The sequence below is a fragment of the Podarcis cretensis genome (genome assembly GCF_951804945.1).
Source record: "Podarcis cretensis genome assembly, chromosome: 2".
Classification (NCBI taxonomy): domain Eukaryota; kingdom Metazoa; phylum Chordata; class Lepidosauria; order Squamata; family Lacertidae; genus Podarcis; species Podarcis cretensis.
In genome coordinates this window covers 75,065,025-75,090,344 of record NC_137171.1, presented here as the reverse complement: position 1 = coordinate 75,090,344, position 25,320 = coordinate 75,065,025, and the positions used below count along the sequence as shown (strand labels likewise).

The 25,320-nt window shown below is 42.7% G+C and overlaps 1 protein-coding gene across 2 annotated transcripts in view; it reads right to left on the bottom strand.

Moving 5' to 3' along the window:
• Window positions 1–25,320, bottom strand: part of SEMA3G (semaphorin 3G) — a 79,878-nt gene that overhangs the window by 11,432 nt on the left and 43,126 nt on the right. The window contains exons 4-9 of one of the 2 annotated variants that reach the window (XM_079968047.1): window positions 16,048–16,167; window positions 11,965–12,055; window positions 10,130–10,246; window positions 9,534–9,676; window positions 1,379–1,493; window positions 112–181 (exon numbers count right to left, since the gene is read on the bottom strand). In XM_079968047.1, coding sequence (XP_079824173.1) covers window positions 112–181; window positions 1,379–1,493; window positions 9,534–9,676; window positions 10,130–10,246; window positions 11,965–12,055; window positions 16,048–16,167 — 656 coding nt within the window. The remainder of the gene's footprint in view (window positions 1–111; window positions 182–1,378; window positions 1,494–9,533; window positions 9,677–10,129; window positions 10,247–11,964; window positions 12,056–16,047; window positions 16,168–25,320) is intronic. The other variant, XM_079968048.1, reaches the window with a different exon arrangement.

Genomic DNA, 25,320 nt, shown 5'->3' with positions numbered 1-25,320 from the left:
TCAGAGAAGATTTGTATGGATGAGAGTTGTTCGGTCAAGGTATATAGTGCTAGACATCTCAAGGTTCCCCTCAGAAGCAAAAAACAAAGAACAGAAGCAAAATAATCTCACCTGATGGTGCTAAAGAGTGCATAGATCTCAGGGCTCTTCCCATCTTTGGTCCTCAGGAGAAAGACATCCTCTGTTTAAGAGATGTTTGATTCACAGCATTTAAAGGACTCTCCCATGCACCTAACTTTGATCACTGGCCTACCAACATACACATTCCAAGAAACTAAAATCCCGTTTTAGTCAATTGGATTGCTTAGGGTCGGTGGCGGAGCTTCATGCTTTGACACCAGGGGGCAGAGAGCAGGCGGGGGTGGGGCTGGTGTGTGTCCTGGGGGCAGGGCGCACCGCCCACAGGGGCAGGGCACCCAGTGTGGGCGAGGGGGGGCAGCTGCGATGGCACCGGACTGGGATCGCGCTGCCGGGGGCGGTGCGCTTCCCCCGCACTCCTCTTCCTCCACCAGTGCTTAGGGTATGCAAGTAGCTGGGGGCTGATGGATGCTGGTACCAAAGAGACAGCTGAAAAGATTGGTGTGTGTATGTGTGATTTGGCACTACCACTGTGATTTCCAAGTATCTAACTCAGGTGAACTGTGTGACCTTGACATCCACTTCATCACACACTGCTTTCAACACTCAACTCCTGAAATCTGGTGGCCCATCCAGAAGACACTCACAGGCTGTAACACACTTGTAGTCCCCAACATACAATTGACAGGGCCAGCCCTACCACTAGGCAGAATGAGGCAGGCAGCTCAGGCAGATGATTTGGGGCATTACAAAAAGGCAGCAAAGTGTTTACTGTTCATTTTGTTGTTATATTGTTAGTCACAGAGAGAAGGAAAAGTGCTTGTGGAGTATTTTGGCAATCCTGGCAAGCTTTAGGTACTGTCCACCTTGACTAGGTTGGGGCGGGTGCCATTTGCTGCCCTGCCTCAGGCAACAAAACGTCTTGGGCCAGTCCTGATCTTAGTGATTTCCCAACGCAAAAGTATGTTACCTTCATCGCCTATTCATAGGGTGGGGAACCTGTGGCTCTCCAGACGTTGCTAGACTCCAAATCTCATTAGCTCCAGACAACATGGCCCATGTCTTGGGAGATGGGACTTCTAATGGTCTCCCATCCAAAGCATTGCTCACTTTCATATTTCCTTAGCTTGAGCAGTGCTGTAGCCATGAGGTGCCCCCTGACTGTTCACTGAGATGGACCCCCCCCCCATTCTCCTCATATTGCCAGATTAAACCCCACTTTTCAAGGCTTGGCTTCCAGCTGACAAACTGAGGAGCTAATCCTATGAAAGGCAACCAATCCTGAGCTTGTTTCTCTTACCCAGTTCATCAAAGTATGTGTCAATGCCATCTGGTCCTGGGACAGAGCACACCAGCCGGGCCTTGTTGAAGGTGCTCCACTTGTGGACTAGCACTCGCTGTCCTCCAGCATCATTCTGAAAAGAGAAGAGTAAACAAGGATCCTCAGAAGTGGAGGCAGCTGATGCTTCTGATATGAGGTCTCTTTACAAATAAACAAACAAGACATGCTTAAGCTGTGCTTTAGGAATCCTTCCAGAGGCATCAAAAGCAAAACTAAAAACTCAGAACCAAGAGAAGGACAGATATTGGCTTCTATTCAGATTGCTCTAATTTCTGCTCCGTAGATCTGTTATTTTCAAGCATTCTAACACAAGGGAAACCCTTTTTCCATACAGACCTGGCCTGGGTCCATGCATACATTATTAGCTCAAAATACAGCTGGCCATAATTTCTCTCAATTCAGATCAAAGGTGGTTTGGGCAAAAACACATAAAAATATAGTATTCCATAAGAAATGGCAGGACAGATACAGAACGGATATGGATCATGGCTAACGTTGTGTGTAAACCGCTTCCCAAACCAGCAGTGAGAGCACACTGAACACAGAGTAAGCAGGTACACAGCCTTGGCTTCTGAGAGACAGGACTGGTCCAAACAAAATAAAAGAAAAAAAATTCCTCCCAGTAGCACCTTAAAGACCAACTAAGTTAGTTCTAGGTATGAGCTTTCGTGTGCATGCACACTTCTTCAGATACACTGAAACAGAAGTCACCAGACCCTTCTATATAGTGAGAAGGTGGGGAGGGGTATTACTCAGAAGGGTGGTTCTCACTATATAGAAGGGTCTGGTGACTTCTGTTTCAGTGTATCTGAAGAAGTGTGCATGCACACGAAAGCTCATACCTAGAACTAACTTAGTTGGTCTTTAAGGTGCTACTGGAAGGAATTTTTTTTCTTTTATTTTGTTTTGACTATGGCAGACCAACACGGCTACCTACCTGTAACTAGGACTGGTCCAAGACATTTTGCTCCCTGAAGCAAAGAACCAGATTCTGCCCCTACTTTCCACAAACAGAAACAAACTGGACTTCAACATCAGTGGTGATGGGGCAGCAGGCATGCTAGCTTAGAGGGCACAGAGCAGACTACATGGGACACCCAGCTCTGTCCTACAGCACCTCATCACTCAGCACTGACTTCCCTCCAGCAGCTACTGCCTGAAAAGGCCATGCAGACCATGAAATTATTGTGCACTGCAGAGAATTCTGGGGCATATTTTAGGATGTGCTATGAAACCTCTCTTGCATGGCTAGGACTAGCAAACAAAAATACTGCTTCTGGGCAAGGAAAAGTCAAACCTTTATGCAGTGACCAGCAGTTATTTTTTTTATTCAATACTGTAGCTTTTTGCATGCGCTAAGTTTTGGAGAAGCCCTGTTTCATATAGCATGAGCCTGCTGAGATGGGCTCTGCAAGTGCACCACAGAAAGGAGGACTGTTTCAGTAGTAAATCACCAGTTGTGAAATTCCATCTTCAAAGATACACACAGGCAGTCCTGTGGTATCAGCTTTTTGAACGAAATCTGGACTTTTAGCACACATTTCTAATATTAAATCACATGGTTCATCAACCATGTTTTCTTTTCTTTCTTTTTTAAAGTGTGTGAGGCCTTTTTGCATTTTAATTTTCAGCTTTTTCCCCTGAAACATTTATGTCTGGAAGCTGAACAGTTTTTTGTTCATTATCCCAAGACATATGTTTTATATCTCTCCCTGCCCCCCAAGAGTGTGGGTACCACACAAGCAGAGAATTGAATGGAAAATTCCCCTTTCTCTTTTCTTTCTGAAGGGGACTGCTAGGATTTGCATTGCACTTGTTGATGAGGCTGATTTTAGGAACTGCAACTCAGGTTGCATTCTAAGACGCCTGGAATAAATTCTGCGACTGCAGCCTCACATCATCAGCTTTTGGTAGCAGCGCTTTAACCATGTTGCAGAAATGTCCAGTTCAGTCCATGTAACCATCAATAAACATTTCTGTAACCCCACTGCAACTACAATTTCAGACACATACCAAAATAAGCTTTTTTTGGCTTTTACACTCTTGACTCTCATGCTGAAGGATACTGCGTTCCCATCTATTTTTGGTGCTCCTTTATTTCACAGTTATCTGCTGCCATTCCAACTCCAGTGTGGTGTAGTGGTTAAGAGCGGTAGTCTTGTAATCTGGGGAACCGGGTTTGAGTCTCCGCTCCTCCACATGCAGCTGCTGGGTGACCCTGGGCCAGTCACACTTCTTTGAAGTCTCTCAGCCCCACTCACCTCACAGAGTGTTTGTTGTGGGGGAGGAAGGGAAAGGAGAATGTGAGCCGCTTTGAGACTCCTTAAAGGGAGTGAAAGGCGGGATATCAAATCCAAACTCTTCTTCTTCTTCTTCTATACTTTTCACACAGAAGAACTATTTTAGTACGCAGTGTCTTATTGCATTCCCTTCAATATGCCCTGCTGCTTGAGCAATCTTTTTATCTCCACTTGCAATCCTTTCTTTGCAGTCTTGGAAAGAGCACCAAAATTGCAATTCAACTTCACCTCTCCCCCTCCCCTTTCCCAGTTCTGGGGGTTCTCCCAAGGCAATTCTGGGGGTGCAAGGGGCACAGAAGGGGAGAAAGCCGCATTTCACGTATAAAACCTTACATAGGGCTGCTGCTGCTGGGACTCATTCTGGGAACCCCACCCAATGCAAACCTATTAAAAACAGTGCACAATTATCAGTGCAACAATTGTAAAAATGCACACACTAAAGCTTGATTGAATAACTGTAAGAATCATATTATTAAAGCTGCCCACATGCCCAATGAAAACTTTTTAATCCAGTGCTGAAATGATAGTAAAGTCAGAGCCAGGTGTGCCTCCTGGGGGGGGGGGAGTGTTCCAAATGAAAGGAAAGGCCCATTCTCGGATCACTGATTTTGGAATTGTGGTCTCCAGGCAGGTACATATGGGAAGAGGCAGACCTTTAGGGACTGGGGTTCTGAGCCGTATAGAGCTTAAAAGGTTGAGCCTGGAAACTAAGCAGCGGTTAGTGCAGTTGGGCCAGAACTCGCTAATCTTAGGATTACAAGAAAAATTTCTCAGAAAGACATTCATTTTCCTTACCCAAAGCCCCGCAAGCTAAACACAGCTGCTAATTGAGCCCTGAATCCCATGGACACAAAGTGTTAATGCTCTTGAGAGATCCAACCGGTGGTGCAGCTTAAGTAGTTTTCATTGTGCGTATTTTGTGACTGCAACAGACACCAAAGAAGATAAGACAACAAAGTAGTGCATCTCCTTTGACTCATATGGCAACCTGCCAGCTCTGGAAGTCGGACTATATCCACGTTTCTGCGTCTCAAACAAACAAAGAATCCCTCTCTGTGTAGGGATTGATTAATCCAATAAATAACTGCTTCATCGCTATGTCTTAAATGTTTATTTCTAGGATTAGGAGGAGAGCAAGGAATTCACAGCCAACAGAACTTTTCTGTTTGCATGGAAAGCTGCCAGCTCCCCTCTCTATCCTCAGTGTACTGTTTCGTACTAGTTCCAAAGAATTTGAGTTATTACAGGCTAGTGCCTCCACGATAATTTCCAGCTGATTATTTTTTTCTCCCCTATGTCTTTGCAGCAGAGGAGAGTTTACTTTTCAGTGGCAGAAGCAGGAACTGAATCCAGCTCTTAGGCCCTTCATTCCATTAGGGTGTGTCAGGAGTGAGCCGGCAATAAATCACACCATTCAAGTTGGAGTTAACTCTTTATTAGCAAGAACACAATCTGCACAGACTTGGCAGAGTGTCTGGCCTAATGAGCACAGCAATTCATCCCTAGTAGATATTCCTCATGGATCATCTGCCGAGACTGAAAGACCCCAACTGGTCCCTCCCACCATTCCTCCGCATCCAACCAGTCCCTGACAGGGTAACCCTCAGGCTTCCCAGAAGCCAAATGCTCAAGGTTGAAATAACTGCAATTGAAATAATCATAACCTTTTGGAATGTGACATCTGGCTAACATATCCATGTGGAGGTCAGCTCTAGGTGGCTAACAATAATGTTTTTTCCCATCAGTATTGCGATGGAGAATCAATAGCCATGAGGCCTGATGATGTGGCACAGTGCAGTTGAATCATCTAGATGTTAATCTGGCAGTGTCCTCCCAACAGTGAATGCAGCAGCTGTGGAATCCCACAAGACAAAAGGAGGGGTAAGAGCAAATGAGCATATTGCTGGAGTCCTCATCCAAAAGTACTGGAGCAATCCCAACCAAATGGCACTCTGAGAGAAGGCAAGCAAAGCAGGGGGTAGACCTTCTCTGTTCCATATGGTGTAGTTCTCATCAACATTCCTAGGGTATGATGCTGTTATGATGCACATCCAATGAACGGTCAGGGACAGGGGGCCTCTCTCAACAAGCAAGATGCATCCATAACACCCCCATTTCCTATGGATTTTTCCCTCCGTGATTACCTGTTATTTATTCCCCAGTTCTTTCCTGCAAACCAGCTTTCCCTTCTTTTATCTCCACCCCCACTGCCAAAACAGATCGAATTAAGAACAGTTCTCCGTAACACAAATGAAATTGGAAAGTCTATCTTTCATTTTATATTTTCCCTCAGATTTAAAAAAAGAAAACATTTTCAAGCTGTTCACATTCAGTATAGCAGAATGTGAAACAGCCTTGAGTAAACAGCCTGGGTCAATGGTCAATTACCAATTATCTGGGTCGTGGAGGATGAGGATAAAATAGGCTACTTGTCGTGTTGGCTATTCTGCCTCTAAATAGGAGTTGCTGGGGCTCATGATTAGAAAAAGGCAACTGTGCTCATCTCCTGCCTGTGGCTTCCCGTAAATCTTTGGTCTGGTGCAACAGGGTTCTTTTTCTCTTCTTATCTCATAAAACAACTTTCCCCCTTTCTGCCATGACTCAGAGAAACGCATTCTGCTCCTCATTCTACTGCCATGGGAGGTTCACTCTGGTTTTGGCACCTGCTAAAAAACATTCTTGTTTAGACAAGCCTACCCGGAATGAAGCAGGGCCTTCTTGGTTGCAGCATCATGCCTCTGGAGCTAGCTTCTCTAGCGATACCTAACAAATGTGCATCTCATTATTTCATCAGGGGTTTGGGGAGCAATGCAAGGCATCAGAATTCTTTAATTTCCCCCTGCCTCTATTTGGTGGATCTCAGGGTTCTAGTAAAAGACAAAGAAGAGGCATGGAGGCAATAGTGCTCCTGAATACCAACTGATGGAAGCCATAGGAGGATAGAGTGCTCTTGTGCCCAGGTCAAGCTTGTGGTTTTCCCACAGGCATCTGCTTGGCCACTGGATGCTGGACTAATGGGCCATTGGCCTGACTCAGAAGGGCTCTTCTTATGCTTTCACCCTGCAAGCCTAAAGTCTTCCCACCCCTGCTGTGAACTTGGAAGCCCACACAATAAAAAGGCCAAAAACAACCTCAGGAGGACCAAAACAAACAAACAAACAAGAACATCCCCTTAAGTGAGCTGCAAGAGAAACAGTCCCAAGCAGGGGTTTTTTCCAGAAAGGGTGTGTGTGTGTGTGTGTGTGTAAGTCCCTTTGCAAATAGATTATCTCCAAACACACTGGGAACCAGTTCACCTCTACATGGGTTCTGCTATTATTTCCAGTACTGTACAACTCTCCCTCCAGGCATGATCTCAATAGGTGGCCTTGAGTCTTTTTCTTTTTCAGTCTTTCTGTTTCTTCTGCCCCACCCTCAGTTTTCAATACTGGGATAACAACACTGGCCTTAAAATGTGGTACATAATAAAGACCTCATGAAAAGCCCTAAGCAATACTAACAGGAGCCTAATGTTATTTGCAGGGTTGTTGCTTGACAACAAAATGAAACAAAACATGCTATTAAACCACATCTTTAACATCTTGCGTAGCTCAGTCCTGCAAAGAAATCTGCTGCTTATTCTAGTTTAGCACCTTAAAAACCAAGGCTGCTTTAGCAAGGAGCTACTACGGAACTTAAGTCAATTTTACAGGTTGAAATGTTAAGACAAAATGAAATGAAATGAAGAGCTCCTTCAAGCCTCTGTCCTTTCTGAAAACATTAAGTTAAATAAAGTTAGCATAATTCAAAAGGATACTTAGTGTTAAGCACTCCAGTTTCAGCCCAACCAACAAAAATGTCTCTATACCCATTTGGGCAGGATATGACAATTAAAACAGTTTCAAAGCAATTGTTTCTTTCTTATTAATGACATTTATACGCAGCTCCATAGCCAGAGTTCTCTGGGCAGCTTTCCAATAGAAGAACTAAAATACAATCCCTCCAAACCATAATAATATTGTATAAACACAGCACAAAATTAAGCAGCAGGGATAAATAAAAAAAATTAGCTGAAGATTTTCAAAGCAGCATAACTCAGTCTTTAAAACCTCAGAGTTCCAGCTCCATAATGGCTCTCAAGTATAAATTATTTAACTTCAAGCCTTTAAAAATGAGGGCAGAGAGAGAAAGATACCTTCAGGAAAGGGCACAGGCTCTCTGTTCTGACACATGCTCAGCAGAAGTCTCTGCTTGACCCTATGAGAAAGTGCCTTTATGGAAATCTCCAAGAAATGAATGCAACAACTCTTCTATAAAACAGATGGCAATGGGCACAGAGAAATTATTTCTGCTCTTAGTCCATTTCCTTGCAATGCAAGTCTTCAGCTAAATTAAGATACACACAGGATGGTCCATCAGACCCTTTGATGGAATCCTTTGGAGGAAAAGCAAGTGAGCACAAAGCAGCTGTGGTGCAAAAGATCTAGGGGAAAAGGAAGGTTGGAATTGGAAGTGACATGTACAGAAAATGGGGGAGTTTCCATGTGGATGAAAGGCTGAAGAATTCAAAGGCTTTGAAGGAATCCCCCCACCATGCTTCCCCCACCCCAACCACATAATATAGAATTACCAAAAAGAAAAAAATTCCATGTTCCTAACCTTGGCTTCAAAAGAAACATTTGCAGTCACAAGAGATTTATGCAGCCCTCTCAAGCCAGGCACTGTCTTGACTGAAGTGCTTAAAAATGCTGTGCATGCCAAACAGACTTCCTATACCGTAGCTGTTGATCAGGAGCCAAAGGCAGTACGGAAGCAGATCCGATTCCAGGGCTCAGCCCAAGTGGGCTCAACCCTGGTTAATAGATTTGCAAACTTGTAATATTTGGGCCCAGAGCTTTGCAGGCAGGGGGCTATTATTATTATTGTTGTTGTTGTTGTTGTTGCTGCAGGGAGATTCTGCACATAGAAGGCAGTGGGCTCCAATCCATTATGAGCACCTTGCAGCCCCAAATGGCTGCACTTCAGTGTCCTTCTTAGTTCAGAGTGGCCCTTCTAGTACTAGGGACATTGTCATGTCACCAAATCTGACTGGTTGATCTGACATCATGATTATGATACAAAAAATGGTGATGAACCTAAAGTCAGCTGAAGCTGAAAGCATAAATAATATTGCCGAGGTATGCATGAATCAGGGAAGGTGTTGGGTCCCCTGAAAGCCCTCATTTTAGGTACCTAAATTTGTCCAAGAAGATCTCTCTCTCTCTCTCTCTCTCTCTCTCTCTCTCTCTCTCTCTGTATTTAAGCCAATCCAAGGCTTATGCAACCCCTTCCACTGGCTTTACATTAGCAGCCTATGGCTAGTACAGTAATAGCCTGTTATTTCCAGGGAGTGTGCTGGTTCTGAAATCGAAGGGCCACAAGGGATGGGTAATGGGATTTAGCCACAATCAAGCCACTGGGACATATAAAAACCTGAGATTCTGAACAGGAGAGTCAAATGCAGCCTTATGTTGTTGCAAAAGAATCAGGGAGCTTCTCTGGTGTTACCAGTGTATGATCACATTTTATTTTGATTCTACACTATGAGGGCTGCTCCAGGCTAGTGTACCTAGGATGAACAGTAGACTAGCCTTGTCCTGTGACATGCAGTACATTTCAAGTGACAATGGTGGGAGGAACTCACATGCAGGCACACACATACATACATGTAAGCACATATGTCCAATAATATAGCTTTGGAGTCAGTAATGCACCAAGCTGTTGGTCTCCATACATTCAGTTCCTCGTGCGATGCTCCTCACACTCTACAGACAAAATAGACCCCATGAACTCACCACACACACCCTCCCCACACGGCTAAAGATGGCCCGGCCTTTGCTGTCCGACTCTGCTGCTTTCTCAGTGAAGAAAAAGTAGACTTTGTCATTTTCCCGGTCATCATTGTCTGGGATCAGATAAGCAGCAACAAACTTGGGGGCTGTAAGAAAAATATTGTACAGGCACGTTAGAAAGAAATCACCAGAAACCGCTTGAAGCATGGCACAGACCTTTATTTTATTTTATTTTATTTTATTTTATTTTATTTTATTTTATTTTATTTTATTTTATTTTATTTTTAAACCTTTTTAGGCTTCCTCTTGGCATGATTTGTTTAGTTGTACTTAACGAGATTTATACTGTGTACAACTCAATTTGAAAAACCTGTGAGCAGTTTACATAAAACCATATAAAACATTCCCAATTAAATACTAATAAGCTCACTTTAATAACAAGTGGTTACCAAAAGAAGCAGCACACAAGGTGTCCTCTTATTAATGGGCATATATTCCAAAGAGGCTTAGTTATACAGACAACTCCCTGTTCTTATTTTCTAAGTACAATTTTATTGTAGCCTTTGGCCTCCACTCCACTTCACATCCTGTTCTCCTACCATTAAGCAGCCGCTGGTCCATCTCAGTGCGCAGAGGGGAGCGGTGTCCCATAGTTCGGAAGATCACAGAGTCCCTGCCCAAGAAATCTGCTGTTAGTCCTGTATACAAGTCTCCACCTGGGAAAGAAGCCCCACAGAAACAATCAATCCTTGCATAACAGTCATGCACTAACAAGAAAAACAATACGTAGCATTATAAAGCACACTAGAATATTCAAAAAGCTTCCCATACATGATGTTTATTATCATCCTATATTATAACCATCATATAAAGTACATCAGTATTTGTAGATGGGAGGCAGAGAGAGGCTAGCTTTGCCTAAAATCTCCTAATGAATTAATGGTGAGTGTTGATTTGGGCACTGGTTCTTTCAAAGGTCATAGTCTTGGCAAGTCCCTTATACCAATCTTCACAGCACAGGAATTGCTTGGCTGAAAAGTCACATAAACCTGTTTTATACAACTACATCAAAAAGAGGAGATTTTGGCCTGTTTCACACATTATAACACTAAGCCATGGTTGAAAAAGTCATGAGTTAACCACGAGTTGTTCCCCAGACAGACAAAGGAACCATGGCTTGCTTCTTCAAAATTTGGTCAGTTTTCCAGCTACTTGTGCCTTGTGTCCTTTTTCTTGGTGAGCGTCTGAGGTGTCCAAACAAACTATGGTATGGTGTGGAAAGATGCTGAGTTCACACATAATGCCAAGCCATAGTTAAACAACAGACTTCAGATCATTGTTCACTGGCAATAGACAAACAATAATGAAGCCATTAGTGAAAGTACAAACATAACACCAAACTATGGTTTAATAAACCATAGTTTAATAGACCACAGCTTTGAATTATATACACATCAGCACAGAGATCTTGAAAGAGTTCAGAAAATGCCTTACACAAGCATGCAAGTACGGTCACTGACAGATTACCCTCCTTTCACATGCCAAGTTTCCTTGTTGAAATGTTGGTATGTAACACACATGATTGGGGTATACTGCAAGTTCATTAGATGAAATATAGTTGAGAAGCAGGCACACTTTTTATGGGGCGGGGGGGGGCATAGTCTTACCTATGAAAGGGACCACATATCAACTGCTGTAACCCACCCTGGCACTTTATGGTGAAGGCAGGTAAAAAACTCAATAATAATACCGGTAATTTACAAAACATACCCTGAACTGAGGAGAAGTATGGATGCCTCCAATGAACATTCAACCCCCCAAACCTATCTTTGGGGAGGGGGTTCTATAAAGGCTTTCCTATAAAAAATTCACTACTGAATTTTGTATTAACTTTAGGTTGTAGGTGCAATTTATTGGCCACTTTTAAAACTGGTTTGGACAACCTGAGCTACCTCCAGTTTTCACTTCGGAGAGCAGCTGGCTGCAGTGTGGGTTTATGAAGGTACAGTAGCTTGCTTGTAACCTTTTCTTTTCTGTCAGAACTGACAAGCAGTAAAATCACATGATCAAAGAGGCTTCCCTATCCTAAAATAGTGGTTAAAGACCATGTCCCCAGCTCTTGAGCTGGCCATGAAAGAGCCTGAGAGAATGGTTGGGCCACCGCTCCACGAACTTCCCTGGGCCGACTTAGACCCATGATCTCTGAGGGAAAGAACAGAAGAGGCAAAGACCAGGCAAGGAGCTCACACTACTAGCTTCCTGGGAAACCACCAAACGCTGAAGGCAAATCTGCTTTTTAATATTTTGTAACCTTGTTTAGTGTTTTAAACTGCCTTGAATGCCTTGGCAGAAAGCAATATATAAACATAAAAATAAGGACATTCAACCCTGCTGCTAGGGTACAAAACTCACACTGATCTAGTTTGGCACCTACCAATGAAAGCACTTGCAAATGCCCTGTTGGGCTCATGAGGACATCTGCCCCGGCCACTTTCTACACTGGAAGGATCCAAGCTGAACACATGCTGAGGAGAGAAGAGCACAAATGACAAATAAGGCATCAAGACAGCTTAAAAGAGCCACAGCTCTCTGAGTGGGTAGTCTGAAATTCAGAGGTGATGAGAGAGTGCTCATGTGGAAGGAATGAAGAGAGCCTGGACAGATGCATCAGAAAATATCTTAGGACGAGCATGAGATGCTAGCATAGAGTGACCAGGATGAAGTTTTCTATCTAACCATAAGAAAAATGGATGCTGACATTATTCAGCAAAAATTAGGGCCTTAACTTCACATGACTCCAGCTGGTCACTTGCAATTACACTGACCCTGTTTTGGATTTTTTAATTAGAGCGCCCATGTGCAGAAAGGAGAAGTTTAATTCTTCCCTCTCCACTGCAATCTCAACAGCAACAGCAACAGCAGCAGCAGCAGCAGTAGCAACACACACACTAGTCAAAAGCCCCCATTGGGCCATTTTCTTTGACATTGAAGGGCGAAGCGATTATTTTTTCCTTTCCCATACACCCCTGTTTCAATTAAAAAACCAGGGGTGCACCTCTAAGTAAATAATTAGATCATGGCAGCATGACTGTAAGCAATACAATCAACACCACATGTAGTTATGTTCTCAGTGTGAACATGTTAAATCTGTATATTTCTCAATACTGATAGCCCTTTAATTTGTTTATTATTGAAATCATTTTGGCTCTGGTGTGTTTTTACAATAAGGAATTGTACTTATTTCAGATTTGGTTACTCAGAAAATTATTAACAGAGGCCTGAGCACTATTCATCTTTCCTGTCTTCTTCTGATAAGTTTAATCAGTCACAGTTTCAGGAAACTGAGAGGCAAGCCCATGATGTTAACAGCTGGGACTTGGAGAGACAGCAACAGAGAAAACTGCCAGAACAAGAGGAACCTTTTGAGTCAGTAAGACTTTCAGAAGAGCTCAGAAGACCATCTCCTCATTTCTCAAGTATGCCAGGAAATGATTTTACAATCTAGACTGCAGTTATGTAACCCCTGATGGTAGCAGAGGGGCAGGGAGAGAGTTAAGGCTCTAGTCTAGAACATTCTTACCCTGGATCCCAGATGAACAAAGAGTTCCTTCCCAAACCAACCTGCTGTGTTGTCTAAAAGTTTTTGGTGAAAGGCTTTTGCTCTGTATGGATTTTCAGATGGTAAGCAGTTATGACACTTTTGATCCAGCACCACAGACCATCATAAGAATAAAAAAATTAAAAAGTGGCATATATGAGACAGTGGGCCTAAGGATGCTGGGAATCTGTATTATTCACCCTCCTGCTTTGCAATGCCTGGAACAGCTTGTGCTTTCCTGCCTTCCTGCCAGTTATCCACTTGGCCAGACAAAGCAGCCTCTTCAAGCTGCCTAATTAAATGTCTTCATCATGCAACTGTCCACGCACACCCAAGCATAGGGTTGTTCCCCAGTGCAGTTTGCAGGCCAATATAAGGCCAAGGCTAGGCTTGTTAAATTTCTGACATGCTGCTGCAGCAGCAGCAGCAGCACAGGACCCCAATTGTATTTTGTTACGCCTCTCAATAACGTGGCTAAATCAGCATGAGCGTTTAGCAAAGGGGGAAGGAACTGCCGGATATGGTTATGGGGTGAGATGTCAGAGGGACAGTCCGATCATCCCTTTTGCTCACAATGAACAGCTGTGCTGAAAGGGTCCTTTCTCTCATGCACTCAATAAAAGCTTCTGCGAGTCCAATCCTCCCAAGCGAGAGGGGTTACAGGGTGAAGCTGAATGACCTTCCTGCTAAGGCCAGCTTGATTTATGAGAAACGGCTCAGAGGGAAATCAAAAGCTTGGAGGGAGGGAAATGCCACCCACATATTTTATAATTAATATATATATGTGTGTGTGTGTGTGTATAAAATTAATATATATATATATATATATATATATATATATATATATATATATATATATATATTTATATTATATATATATATAAATCCCAGCAGGAAGCAAGCACTGTCTAAATCCATAAAGACTGTACAACGTCAGGAATCAGTCCAGAAAAGAACCATAGGGATTGAGCTAGTAAATGAGATCCATGTCTCATGCACAATGGCCTTCCTTGCTTGGAGTAGGAAGTTTAGCAATATGGTTAGTAGCTCCCAACACCAGACAAATAAAACCGCAGTCCAAAATTGGTGTTCTGGACTCTCCCAGTCATGCCATCAGCCAGCCATACTTGTAGTTCTCACATGAGGCAGCCAAGCATTGTTGCACAGGGAGAGAAATAGCTGGTGTTCACGTCTGTCTGCCAACCCCAAGAGACAGGTGGTTTAATGCAAATTATTAAGAACATGCTGCTTCTCTTCTGAGCACAGTCGTTGAGATCTCAATTTCACCTGCCTCTTCCCTGGTTCTTGGCTCTGTTCCCCATTTTAAGCTCTCTGTCTCTTTCTTTACACAGCCATCTTTCTTGTTCCTCCATCCCTTCAAATAGCTAACAGAATGTGCTTGGAGTGAGCGTCCAAAAAATAAAGGGGGCGTGGATTTCTCTTTAAAAAAAACAACCAGAAAGGAGAGGTCGTTTGAGCTGGGGTCGGATACACAGTAGAGCATCAATCAGCCTGACAGATTAATAGACCCAAAATCCATTTCTTTCCTGGATGCTTACATGGTTGGACAAATTCCACAAGTCCAGCCACATTAACCCATAACAACAAGAAGACTTAAGTGCATCTGATATTACAGTCCAGTTTATTGGGTAACAAGGGTTTTTTTTTTCCTGTTTAAAGAAATACAAGCACTTAAATCAGCCTTTCTGTTTAATAGGGCAATATAAATGTATGGTTGGGAAAGATTGTTGAGGAAATGCAAAGCTAGAAAGTTCCTAAGCCTAGAGCACACTTCAGTCATTCAAACCTCATGAAACTGAGGGAGAAAGAGAGGATGATCCCATGGCCCTGTCCTCATCCCACCAATTTCATTGTTCTCTATGTTATGGGTAGGATTGCACTAAGCAGTTTCCATTGGGGAACTCCCTAGTGCATTTGGGGCAGGTTGTCTGTGGGTTCCTGTGGTCAAAGGGCTGTCAGAAAACCCGTTTGAAGGTATGCTTTCATTGACAGTGCACCTTCAAAGGGGCTCACTGCAAGCTGCTTTAAAGTCCATTTCCAGGCACAGTTTGGATTCAAGTATTTTTTCCTCTGCAAAGAAAATAATGGTCATTGTCAGGCATGGTTTGAATCTAAATTGAATGCAGTTACATAAACTGGGGCCTGTAGTGAGCCCTTTGAAGTTGTCCTGCCAGAGGCAATCAGCTAATCATAGGGGGTCACTTTCAGCGCTAATCAGCAAGTCCCTCTGAAGGTGTCACCTGACGTCATAATGACATTAGGTGACTGTCAAAGGTGTCCCACAGGGTGGGTGGCTAAGTAAAGATATTGGCTGTAAAAACTCCCCCCATCCCCCAACTCTTGATCTACCTAGTCCAGCATGTGTTTCCCCATAAGCACCTACTTTGACACTTGGGGAACCAAATGCTGAGCTAGATCCTGATTCCACAGAGCTCTTCTATATTCTTCTGCAGCAGTCTACCTACGGAACAGTTAAGACATCCCATAAGATATGGGCTCAGTGACAGAGTCAATTACCTGTAGCACTTCATAAAATGGATGCTGTATTACATCTGAGTTACAGTATGCTAAGGGTTCTAACACAGAACTCTCATAGTGGCCAGCACATTGGAACAAAGATATAGTCAAAGGTTAAGAGATAAGCAAATAGCTCAAGACCGGCTACGGCAGATATTTCACTTAAAACTTTTACTTACTGTTGTTAAACTATTGAGAGTTGCTTCTGCTCATCTACCAGCAGATCCTGATCTATCTGGTACCTGCCCTGCTCTTAAGTCTTTGGTGATGGGAACCACATGTCTTTGCATTCCTCTACATGCCAGATCTTCCCACACCATACATTTATCGTGTCACAGGGCTAACATTATCGCAGAGGGGGGAAAGGGAATCCTTCCTTACCTCTCCTCGGTGTCCCACGTAGATAAGAGCACAGATTGGGTGGAAAGCCCCTGTTCCACAGGCCAATAAGTGTGTCCGGTTTAAAGGGTAAAGCACTCTGATGTAGTTGGCACATTCTGTCTGGAAAAGAAACAACGATTGGGATTCATGATGCTTCACGTGCATCACAGAAATTGACTTTTAGCAATGATCAAAGTTGGTTAAAGGTGGGTGGGTGTGATGACAAGATGGACATTGAGATCAGAGCTTAATCAGCAGGAGAGGGAAGAAAAGGGATACAAGGTCTCTCCATCAACACAGCTGAGAGACCAGTTGGTTCTTAGAGCAACCTGTGTCTAAGAACTTTAACCTGAGCTTGTTTACTGCTTTCTCCCTTTTTTCTCATGTCTTTTTTAGATGGTAAGCCTGAGAGTAGTCTCTTCCTGCTTGCTGGTTTCCCACAACCATCTAGTCAGACGCTGTGAAAACTGGACTAGATGGGCTATTGGCCTGATCCAGCAGACTTCTTCTCTGTGTTTTTGTGATTTGTAAGCTGCTCTGGGAGCCTTTTTTGGCTGGAGTGGAATTTTTAAAAAAGTTTAATTAATTAACTAATTAAATAATAATGACTATGGCAGAAAAGGAGGCAGCATAGCCAAAACAATTCAGAATGAAAGCAGGTGTCATATTGGACTTGCCAGCATTGTCCCCTGGGTCAAAGTCAGCAACAATGCTGAGCCCTGGGATACGCCACCTCTTTCCCCACCCTACGCCTAGGATCCAAATAGCAGGAAGGGATACATGCAGATGTAAACCCTAAAGCGTTTTCCAATCCTCTAAGGACCACAATGATGCAAAAAATCTGGTTCCACATGCAAGTGCACAGAACAATGCCAAATACCTTTACAGTCACACGGTCCATTCCTCTCTCCAAGCTCACGTGACCAATCCCCATTGTATTATGTCCAGCTAGGCATCAGGCCTTCCTTGTTATTGTGGAAGTGGGCAGTAAATTCCTGCTTTTTTTAATTTAAAAATACGTTTGGCACGTATCCCACACTCCCTGCCACTCCACTCTAGCTAATGCAAGCCCTTTCCCTCATCAGACTACACGTGTGACCCCTCTGCTTCCATCCCATTGTATGGTCAACTCAGGCCAGGAAGTGAGGTCTTCATATTGCCTTGTGCCCTGATTTCCTGTATGAGCCAAGATATATGCTACGTAACAGTGTTGTTAGGTTAGCAGAAAACAGGAAGAAACTGTCACAATAGGGCTAGAAACAGCATCTTTATTTAGAAATTCCAAGAAGTAGGCTTGACAATACTTCAACTTTTTTTAAAAAAAAACAACCACACAGAACCTCTTTACCCCTACTTCAAACCACAAAATTGTCGAAGAATCAATCTTTAAAAGAAATCCACGAGGCTTCTCCCCCAGTTTGATTCTGAACTCCTTTGCTGTTGATCTGTATCAAAGTCACTTTAATAGCTATTTACATTTAAGAACACTATATACATGATTTATGGATTAAATCATAAAATTACTATTAAAATCAAAAGAGTGATAATAAAATTGCTGAGAGTCAGATGTCCTCCAAAGGGCAACACGATGCAAAAGAGTTCCTCAAAAAGGACAGGGAATAATTGCCCTCTGCCTGCAAAGACATTAACACTAAGAGGCAGTTTAAAGGAAAGCAGATTCTGTATTAATTAATGGGCCCTAGAACAAACAGTTTGGGAATGACAAATACCACTTCAGTACTACAGGTTGTTGGCATGCACAAACATTGAGACTCCTTCCAATTCCATGAAATATGGGATCTTTGATCGTGAGCCAAGGTACTGGGTTCGTTGCAGGAGGCCACTAGCTGCCTCCAGACCATTGATCAGAAACCAAGATGCAGAACAGAACCCCAACCAAGCATTGCCAGTTTACACTCGCTTTGCTAGATAGCTATTTGGCCATGTCTCTGAGTCTGTATGTGATTTTAAAGTTTGATATGTAATAATTTTGTGTCATTGAGGATAAAACACAGAATGAAGACTGGCATAAACCCTAATTTAACCTGCAAATTCAGTCATCAGTTTGTACAACAGTCTTGGTCATTCCTCTGCTCCAACAACTCCGTGGGAATGTGGGCCATTGTCCACAACTTAGTATGAAAGGGTTAGCCAATGTTCTAAAATAAGGGAATGTCTCTTAAATTATAAACTAACTTATATGATATGGCGTTTCACACTTAACACAGAAATGTAACGGCTCTCACTGCCCTTCATCACTCCACTAAGTCTTCCAGACCGCCTCTCACCCAGGAAATCCACCTCCACTTTGCTCTTTGAGGCAAAGGTAATGGTAAAGGTAATGGTAATGTTAGGTAATGGACGTCTTACCCAAATGAGAACAAAAAGGAACACAAACATCGGCAAAAGAAATGCCATAAGGAATGCAGATAGAGAGAGTGGTATTGGAGGTGCATATTACTAAAACATTAACACCAACAATAAAAATAATCAAATATATTACAAACAGGAAAGTGGTTAGGGAAGCTGTTTGGCAACAACATAAAAAAAGTCAAATAGTGTGCTAAAGAAGGATAAGGAGATTGCAGTGAAACTGAATTATTAGCATCCATCTTCACTGTAGAGAACATGGGGCAGATACCCACACCGAAAGTGACATTTTCAGGAAGGGAGTCTGAGAAACTGAGGCTAATAGTAGTGACAAGAGATGATGTTTTAGGCCTGTCTCACAAACTAACAAATCACTGAATCGAGATGTTATCCATCTGAGAGTTCTCAAAAGAACTCAGATATGAAATTGCTTATCACCTACAAAAATATGTAACTTGTACCGAAGACTGGCCTCTGTACTTGAAGACTGGAAAGTGGTCAAAGTAACACATCGTTTTTAAAAAAGGGGGGTGTCCAGGTTGATCTGAGAAATTACAGGTGAGATATCTACAACTGCTCTAGATAAACTGGTAGAAAGCTTAATTAAATATACAATTATCAGGCATTCAGAAGGATAAGTCTAGCTGGAAAACAATCAACATGGCTTTTGCAAAAATACCGGTAAGTCTTGTCTCAAAACTTGCTTCCTCAAAACCATCAGGCCAGCCACATGGCATAAGCAGCAATCCATGTGTGGCCCATAGCTTCCTGCAAATATCCCAAAACCTTTCATAACAGAAATGTTCCATAGCTACCTACTCGTGATGGATGTATACTAGTATATCCAGAGCCAGAAGCACCATGCTTCTGATACCAGATATTGGAAAACAATAGCAGGAGAGGACTGTTGCCCTTGGGCCCTGCTTAGGAGCATCCATAGGCATCTAGCTGGACCCTCTGGGAAACAGAATGCTGGACCAGAACCAGCAAGGCTCTCCTTATGTTCTGTCCCCAAGAAGGAACATCAGCAAGGAACCTAATTTCAGCTGCTCTCAAATTCTGATAGAGATACAGGGCAAAATGTAATAGTGGTGGTGGGAGGGACAATGGCAGGAAATGAAGGAGACATACAACGTTGATCTGGACAAAGTAGTCATTTAAAAAGGAAGTTTAGTTAGTTACACAGCAGGATGACAAATGACCATTCACAAGTCTGACCTGGATTAATTGCTCCCTTTTCCGGAGCAGCTAGCATTGGCAGATAAGCACAGAGAAGTCAGAGAGACTGCTGAAGGCACCTCCAGATTCTGATGGCCTCTAAAGATCTATCCATCTCACAACACACAGAAGGATCTATTGCTGTAGAAAAACAGATGCTTAGTGACTCCCACTCCTATCTTAGCCTTCTTACTCTGCATCACCCCATCAAATAGAACATGCTATATCCTATCTCTGATTATCCATCTTAGCTGTACCAATTTTTATTTTTTTTATTTTTAGGTAATAAATTACAAACCTCAAGGGAATGAAATAATGGGTTACATAACCCTCTGCTTTTAGTACATGGGTTCAAAGCCAGGCCAAAGTTGGTACCCAGTTAAGACTATACAGGGATTAATAGCAAGTGAAGCACAAGTCTAATTCATGGCAGGGAAGTGTCACACTCACAAAAGTCAGAATCACAATCAAGGAAAAAAGGTTGAAGTCTGAATGTGGTCAAAAGAAATTCATTATTTCTCAAAACAACCTCCATAAGGTGTGATGGTTCATGTTTTTCATACATTCTTCCTCACATTGTGAAATTTTGCAAAGTCAAGATGATCCTTCCCAATGTTTCATAAACTGTGATTTATTAAAAGCTGGCAGGTTTAACAACATTAAAGTATTCAGATAGTGCACCTTTTGTACAAAAACGAGAGTTATAAATTAACCTCTCACATCCTGACTTCTTTCTTGGATTGCCATCTTTTCTAACATATTGGGGAAAAATAGGGGGGGGAATTGAAAATACTGGAAATGGGGCAGGATAAGAGCCCTCATGTTGTAAATTTTAATAACTTGTGACATGAAAGAATAAGCGATTTTAAAAGAGTTCAAATTTTTAAGCTTAAGGTTGGAAACACTAGACCAATATTCCAATGGAGTCCTAATATACCTTTTGCTATGTTAAGCTAAACCAAAATAGCATCAAATTAGCATCAAATTACCAAGGTCCTTAGTCCAGATAAACAACCAGAGTTCACTGCCGATAATCTAATTGCTTTCATACACCCATTTCTCCTCCCCTTATAATAAGAAAGCTGGCTCTGAAGTCCTTGTTTCCATTTCTTTTAGCATTTACTACTACTGTTTTTCTAGTGGCATGAGGAGTTCTAATGAGTCTATTTAATTCTGTCAACCCTGATTAATCTCTGTTTCCATTTAGCTGAATTATGGTGCTTAGAGAAGCCTTCTGACACTCCTAGTCTTACAAACATATTTCAGGAGCAACTGGTTTTTCTCAGGCAAGAGGGCACCAGAGTTAAATGGGGGGGAAATCCAAAAGTAGCACCTGAAAACAAGGAATACTTATTGTCCCTCTCCTTATCTGTCAACAGACATGCAAAATGTTATGCCCATGATGCAGCCACTTGTGGTAACTAGCATTCACTCAGTCAGTTGGCTTGATTTCTCTATTCTACAATCCTAGAATCCTAGAATCTTAGAGTTGGAGCGGACTCAAGGGTCATCTAGTCCAACTCCCTGCAATGCAGAAATCTCAACTAAAGTATCCATAACAGATGACCATCCAACCTCTGCTTAAAAACCTCCAATAAAAGAGAGTCCACTCCCGTTCCACTGCTGAACAGCTCTTATTGTCAGAAAGTTCTTCCTGATGTTTAGTCAGAATCTGCTTTCTTGTAACTCGAATCCATTGGTTTGGGTCCTACCCTCCAGAGTAGAAGAAACCAAGCTTGCTTAGCCCTTTAGATATTTGAAGATGTCTATCATATCTCCTCTCACTCTCCTCTTTTCCAGGCTAAACATGTTCAACTTCCTCAATTGTTCCTCATAATGTTTAGTTTCCAGATCCTCTCAGTATTCAATGGAGAACTGAGGGAGAAGAGCCAACCAGTGGTTATAAATGAGGGCATGATGTCTGGGTGTCATGTACCAGCTCACAGAGGCAATAAATAATGAAAAGAAAAGGAACGGGCAGTGTTGTCAACAAAGTCACAAAGTGTTATCGATAGAAGAATCAAAGAAAGGTACAGTACAGAAATCTACAGTTTACAAAGCTTGGTGGATTGCTTTGTGGAAGCCACTGTCTGTCTGTCTCAGTCCCCTCCTAGTAATCTTCACAGTGCAGTGATGAGGATGAATTATGAAAATTCAGTATAACCAACAGGCAGAATGGCTGACGGCAATGATGCTTACCTTCTAGTTGGGTGCCTTTGTGGGATGGCGCCGGCAAAGGCATTTCACTTCCGTAAGATAATTGGACCTCTGGCGGTAAGTGTATTCCCAAAAGGCATTATAATTAAGGACTACTTCCATTGCTCTGTTCCCTGCAGTGCGGCATGGGTCAAGTTCCCATATTAAGAACCCGGATACTGTAGTGCCCTTCAGTGTAGCTAAATGCTTCATTTCAGAGGATTCCCTGCTTTGTTTCTGCAAAAGTTACCCACTAAAATAGCAAGGAGCTGGAATTTTAAAAGGCTACACGAAAGGGGCAGCCATTGGTGACAGATTGCAAAATAAACATGTGGAAACCGAAGTGAGTGATGGCCACTCTTGGGAGCAATTACTTTGGGATGGACTGTCAGCAAGGGGTTCAGATCCCCTCTTAGGCCTCTCAAGGTCCCCATTGTCTCAGAGCATGTTTTCTAAGTAACTACTTGCGTGACTGTGAAGTGATATGTAAAGAATAGGCAAAGCTAGAAAGTAAAATGTGCAAGGAGCCCTGTGGGAAAAGCTCCCATTAACATTTTTCCCGGCCTCTGTCCACACAAGTGGCTGCCTAGTCAGACTTAGAGGACTGGGTGCAAATCCTGAACTGTGAGCTCAGTGGGTGGCTGTGGGCCATCCACTGTATTTCAACCTCAGCTCCCTCCCAGTAATCCTCACAGAGCTGTGGTGAGGGTGAGCTATGCAAGGGAAGGGTGGGGGAGCCTGTGGCTCTCCAGATACTGCTGGACTACAATGTCCAGCATCCCTCACCTGGACCTGTGTTGGCTGGGGTTGATGAGAGTTGTAGTCCAATGACATCTGGAGAGCCAAAAGATTTCTCACCCGCAATGTAAGGGAATGGAAAACACTGCAGCTATGAGAAAAGTAATATAAATATACCACATATGTATTTGTTTATGTATAAAACATTTATATCCCATGTTTACTCAAATAAGGTATTCGGGGTGGATTGCAGTCAAAATATCTTAAAACAAAAGAAACACAATCCAGCAATAAGAAAATAAAACAAAAAAAGCAAGAACAATGAACAGTACCACAATATATGGTTTTTTAAAACACACATACACACACCTTCAAGTGGGGTTGTTTAACTTGGCATCTGAATGTATCCAATGAAGGCAGAAGGAGCTGTCCTGGCATCCCCTGATGACTATAATAAGTGGGCATCTTCATGCAGGAAATTATGGTCTTTCAGGTAGTGTAGTCACCATACATACCACACCTTTAAAGCACATGCAAAGCAGATTCTTTCCCTCAAAGGATTCTGGGTCTCTGTCCCCCTCTCCTCCGCCCATGAACCCCCTTTAATCCCTGAAGCTGGGTTGTGGGGTGGGAGAACACCCAGAACAAGGCATGGGGGAAGACAAGGGAGACTGTTCCATCTGGAAAGCTGGAAAGCTTGTGCTGACAGAACAATCAACCTAGAGCGATGCTGAAGTAAGATGCTGGACCAGGTGAACATTTGGTCTGATTCTGCAGAGCTTTCCTTATGTAATCATATCTCCCTTGTAATGTCTCTTGAGGGGGAAAGCAAACTTAGCCCAACAACACATTGGTCATTTTTACCCAAGTTCATATACATCTGGTACATCTATATGAACTTTCCTTCCCGCCCCGCCCCCCGCCCCTGAGGATTTTGGCAGCCTGTTTAACCCATCATTCTGGTAATGATGGTATCAGCAGGTTGAAGTTTTCTTTCCTCTGCTTTTAATAAGAATGGTTATTCCAATCAGCCTTTCCTGTAGTTTCTTAACTTTGGAGATGGGAAACTTGTCATATTATGTTTGAGTGAGATATCCTTTTGTAATATGCATCAGTGACAAAATCTGTGATATGGGGTTACACTAGACATGCTTTACAAATATTGTGTTCTCCTAATTTTCTAATGCACTTGTATTTTTCTTGATATGATTCTGTTTATTGCTTGAAAATTTGATAATATTTTAAAAAAACAAAACAACTGTCACTCTCTTTCACCTTGTATAGTTCAGTGTGTGATACCCTTTGGTGCATCTCAGGTGACCCCACTTATAACTGGTACCCCAACACTGCAGAAAGTTTCCTGCTGCTTGTTTAAGATTCTTCTTTCCCTAAGAAGTCTTCCACTTTCCCATGCCTGCGAAAACAATTGTGTCTAAAATGTAAGCTAACTGATGCATCTAGCAGTGAGCGGATATGTGAACTTGGCTTTAGCTGGGGAAGACTGGACCATACAATATATTTATTTCCTAGTATCATTTAAAAAATTCTTTTTTTTTTTTTTTTTTACTTCATAGATGAATATCGAAGTGCAGGTGCGGACCAGTTTTCAGATATATGGTATCAAGATGGGGCTGAGGGCGGAGAGAGATGCCTAGGCAGTTATTCTCAAATTAGAATTGCGCTTTCACACACAAAAAAGATTTCAGTTCACAAAACAATGTAACCAAGAGCCTTGAAGCAAGTTCATTCCTTTATACATGTAGTCACTCACCTTTCTATAACCCCACCCCCACCCCACCCCATATATTCGAAAGCAATTTACAAGCTGCATGGATGACTCATTCCAACAAAACATATTCATGTGCACTTATCCATGGGAATGCTTCCAAAATCCAACCGGTGGGAGCTAAACATTGAACTGTCCCTCAAGCTACTCACCTTCCCATGTGATGAGCTTTCTTTTCTAACAGCCCGAACAGGTAAGATCTGTAAAGACGTGATGCTTATGTATGGACGCATCAAGAACGCAATGCCTGAAGGATTGGTTCCCAATCTATATTCATTAAAACTGGCAAGTTTTCTTACAATTAAAATGTGATAAAGCCTTCATAAAATGTCACATACTTAGTGAGCTTTGTTGTTGTTGTTGTTGTTTAGTCGTTTAGTCGTGTCCGACTCTTCGTGACCCCATGGACCAGAGAACGCCAGGCACTGTCCTCCACTGCCCCCCGCAGCTTGGTCAGACTCATGCTGGTAACCTCGAAAACACTATCCAACCATCTTGTCCTCTGTCGCCCCCCTTCTCCTTGTGCCCTCCATCTTTCCCAACATCAGGGTCTTCTCCAGGGAGTCTTCTCTTCTCATGAGGTGGCCAAAGTACTGGAGCCTCAGCTTCACAATCTGTCCTTCCAGTGAGCACTCAGGGCTGATTTCCTTCAGAATGGAGAGGTTTGATCTTCTTGCAGTCCATGGGACTCTCAAGAGTCTCCTCCAGCACCATAATTCAAAAGCATCAATTCTTCGGCGATCAGCCTTCTTTATGGTCCAGCTCTCACTTCCATACATCACTACTGGGAAAACCATAGCTTTAACTATACGGACCTTTGTTGGCAAGGTGATGTCTCTACTTCTCAAGATGCTGTCTAGGCCTGTCATTGCCCTTCTCCCAAGAAGCAGGCGTCTTTTAATTTCGTGGCTGCTGTCACCATCTGCAGTGATCATGGAGCCCAAGAAAGTAAAATCTCTCACTGC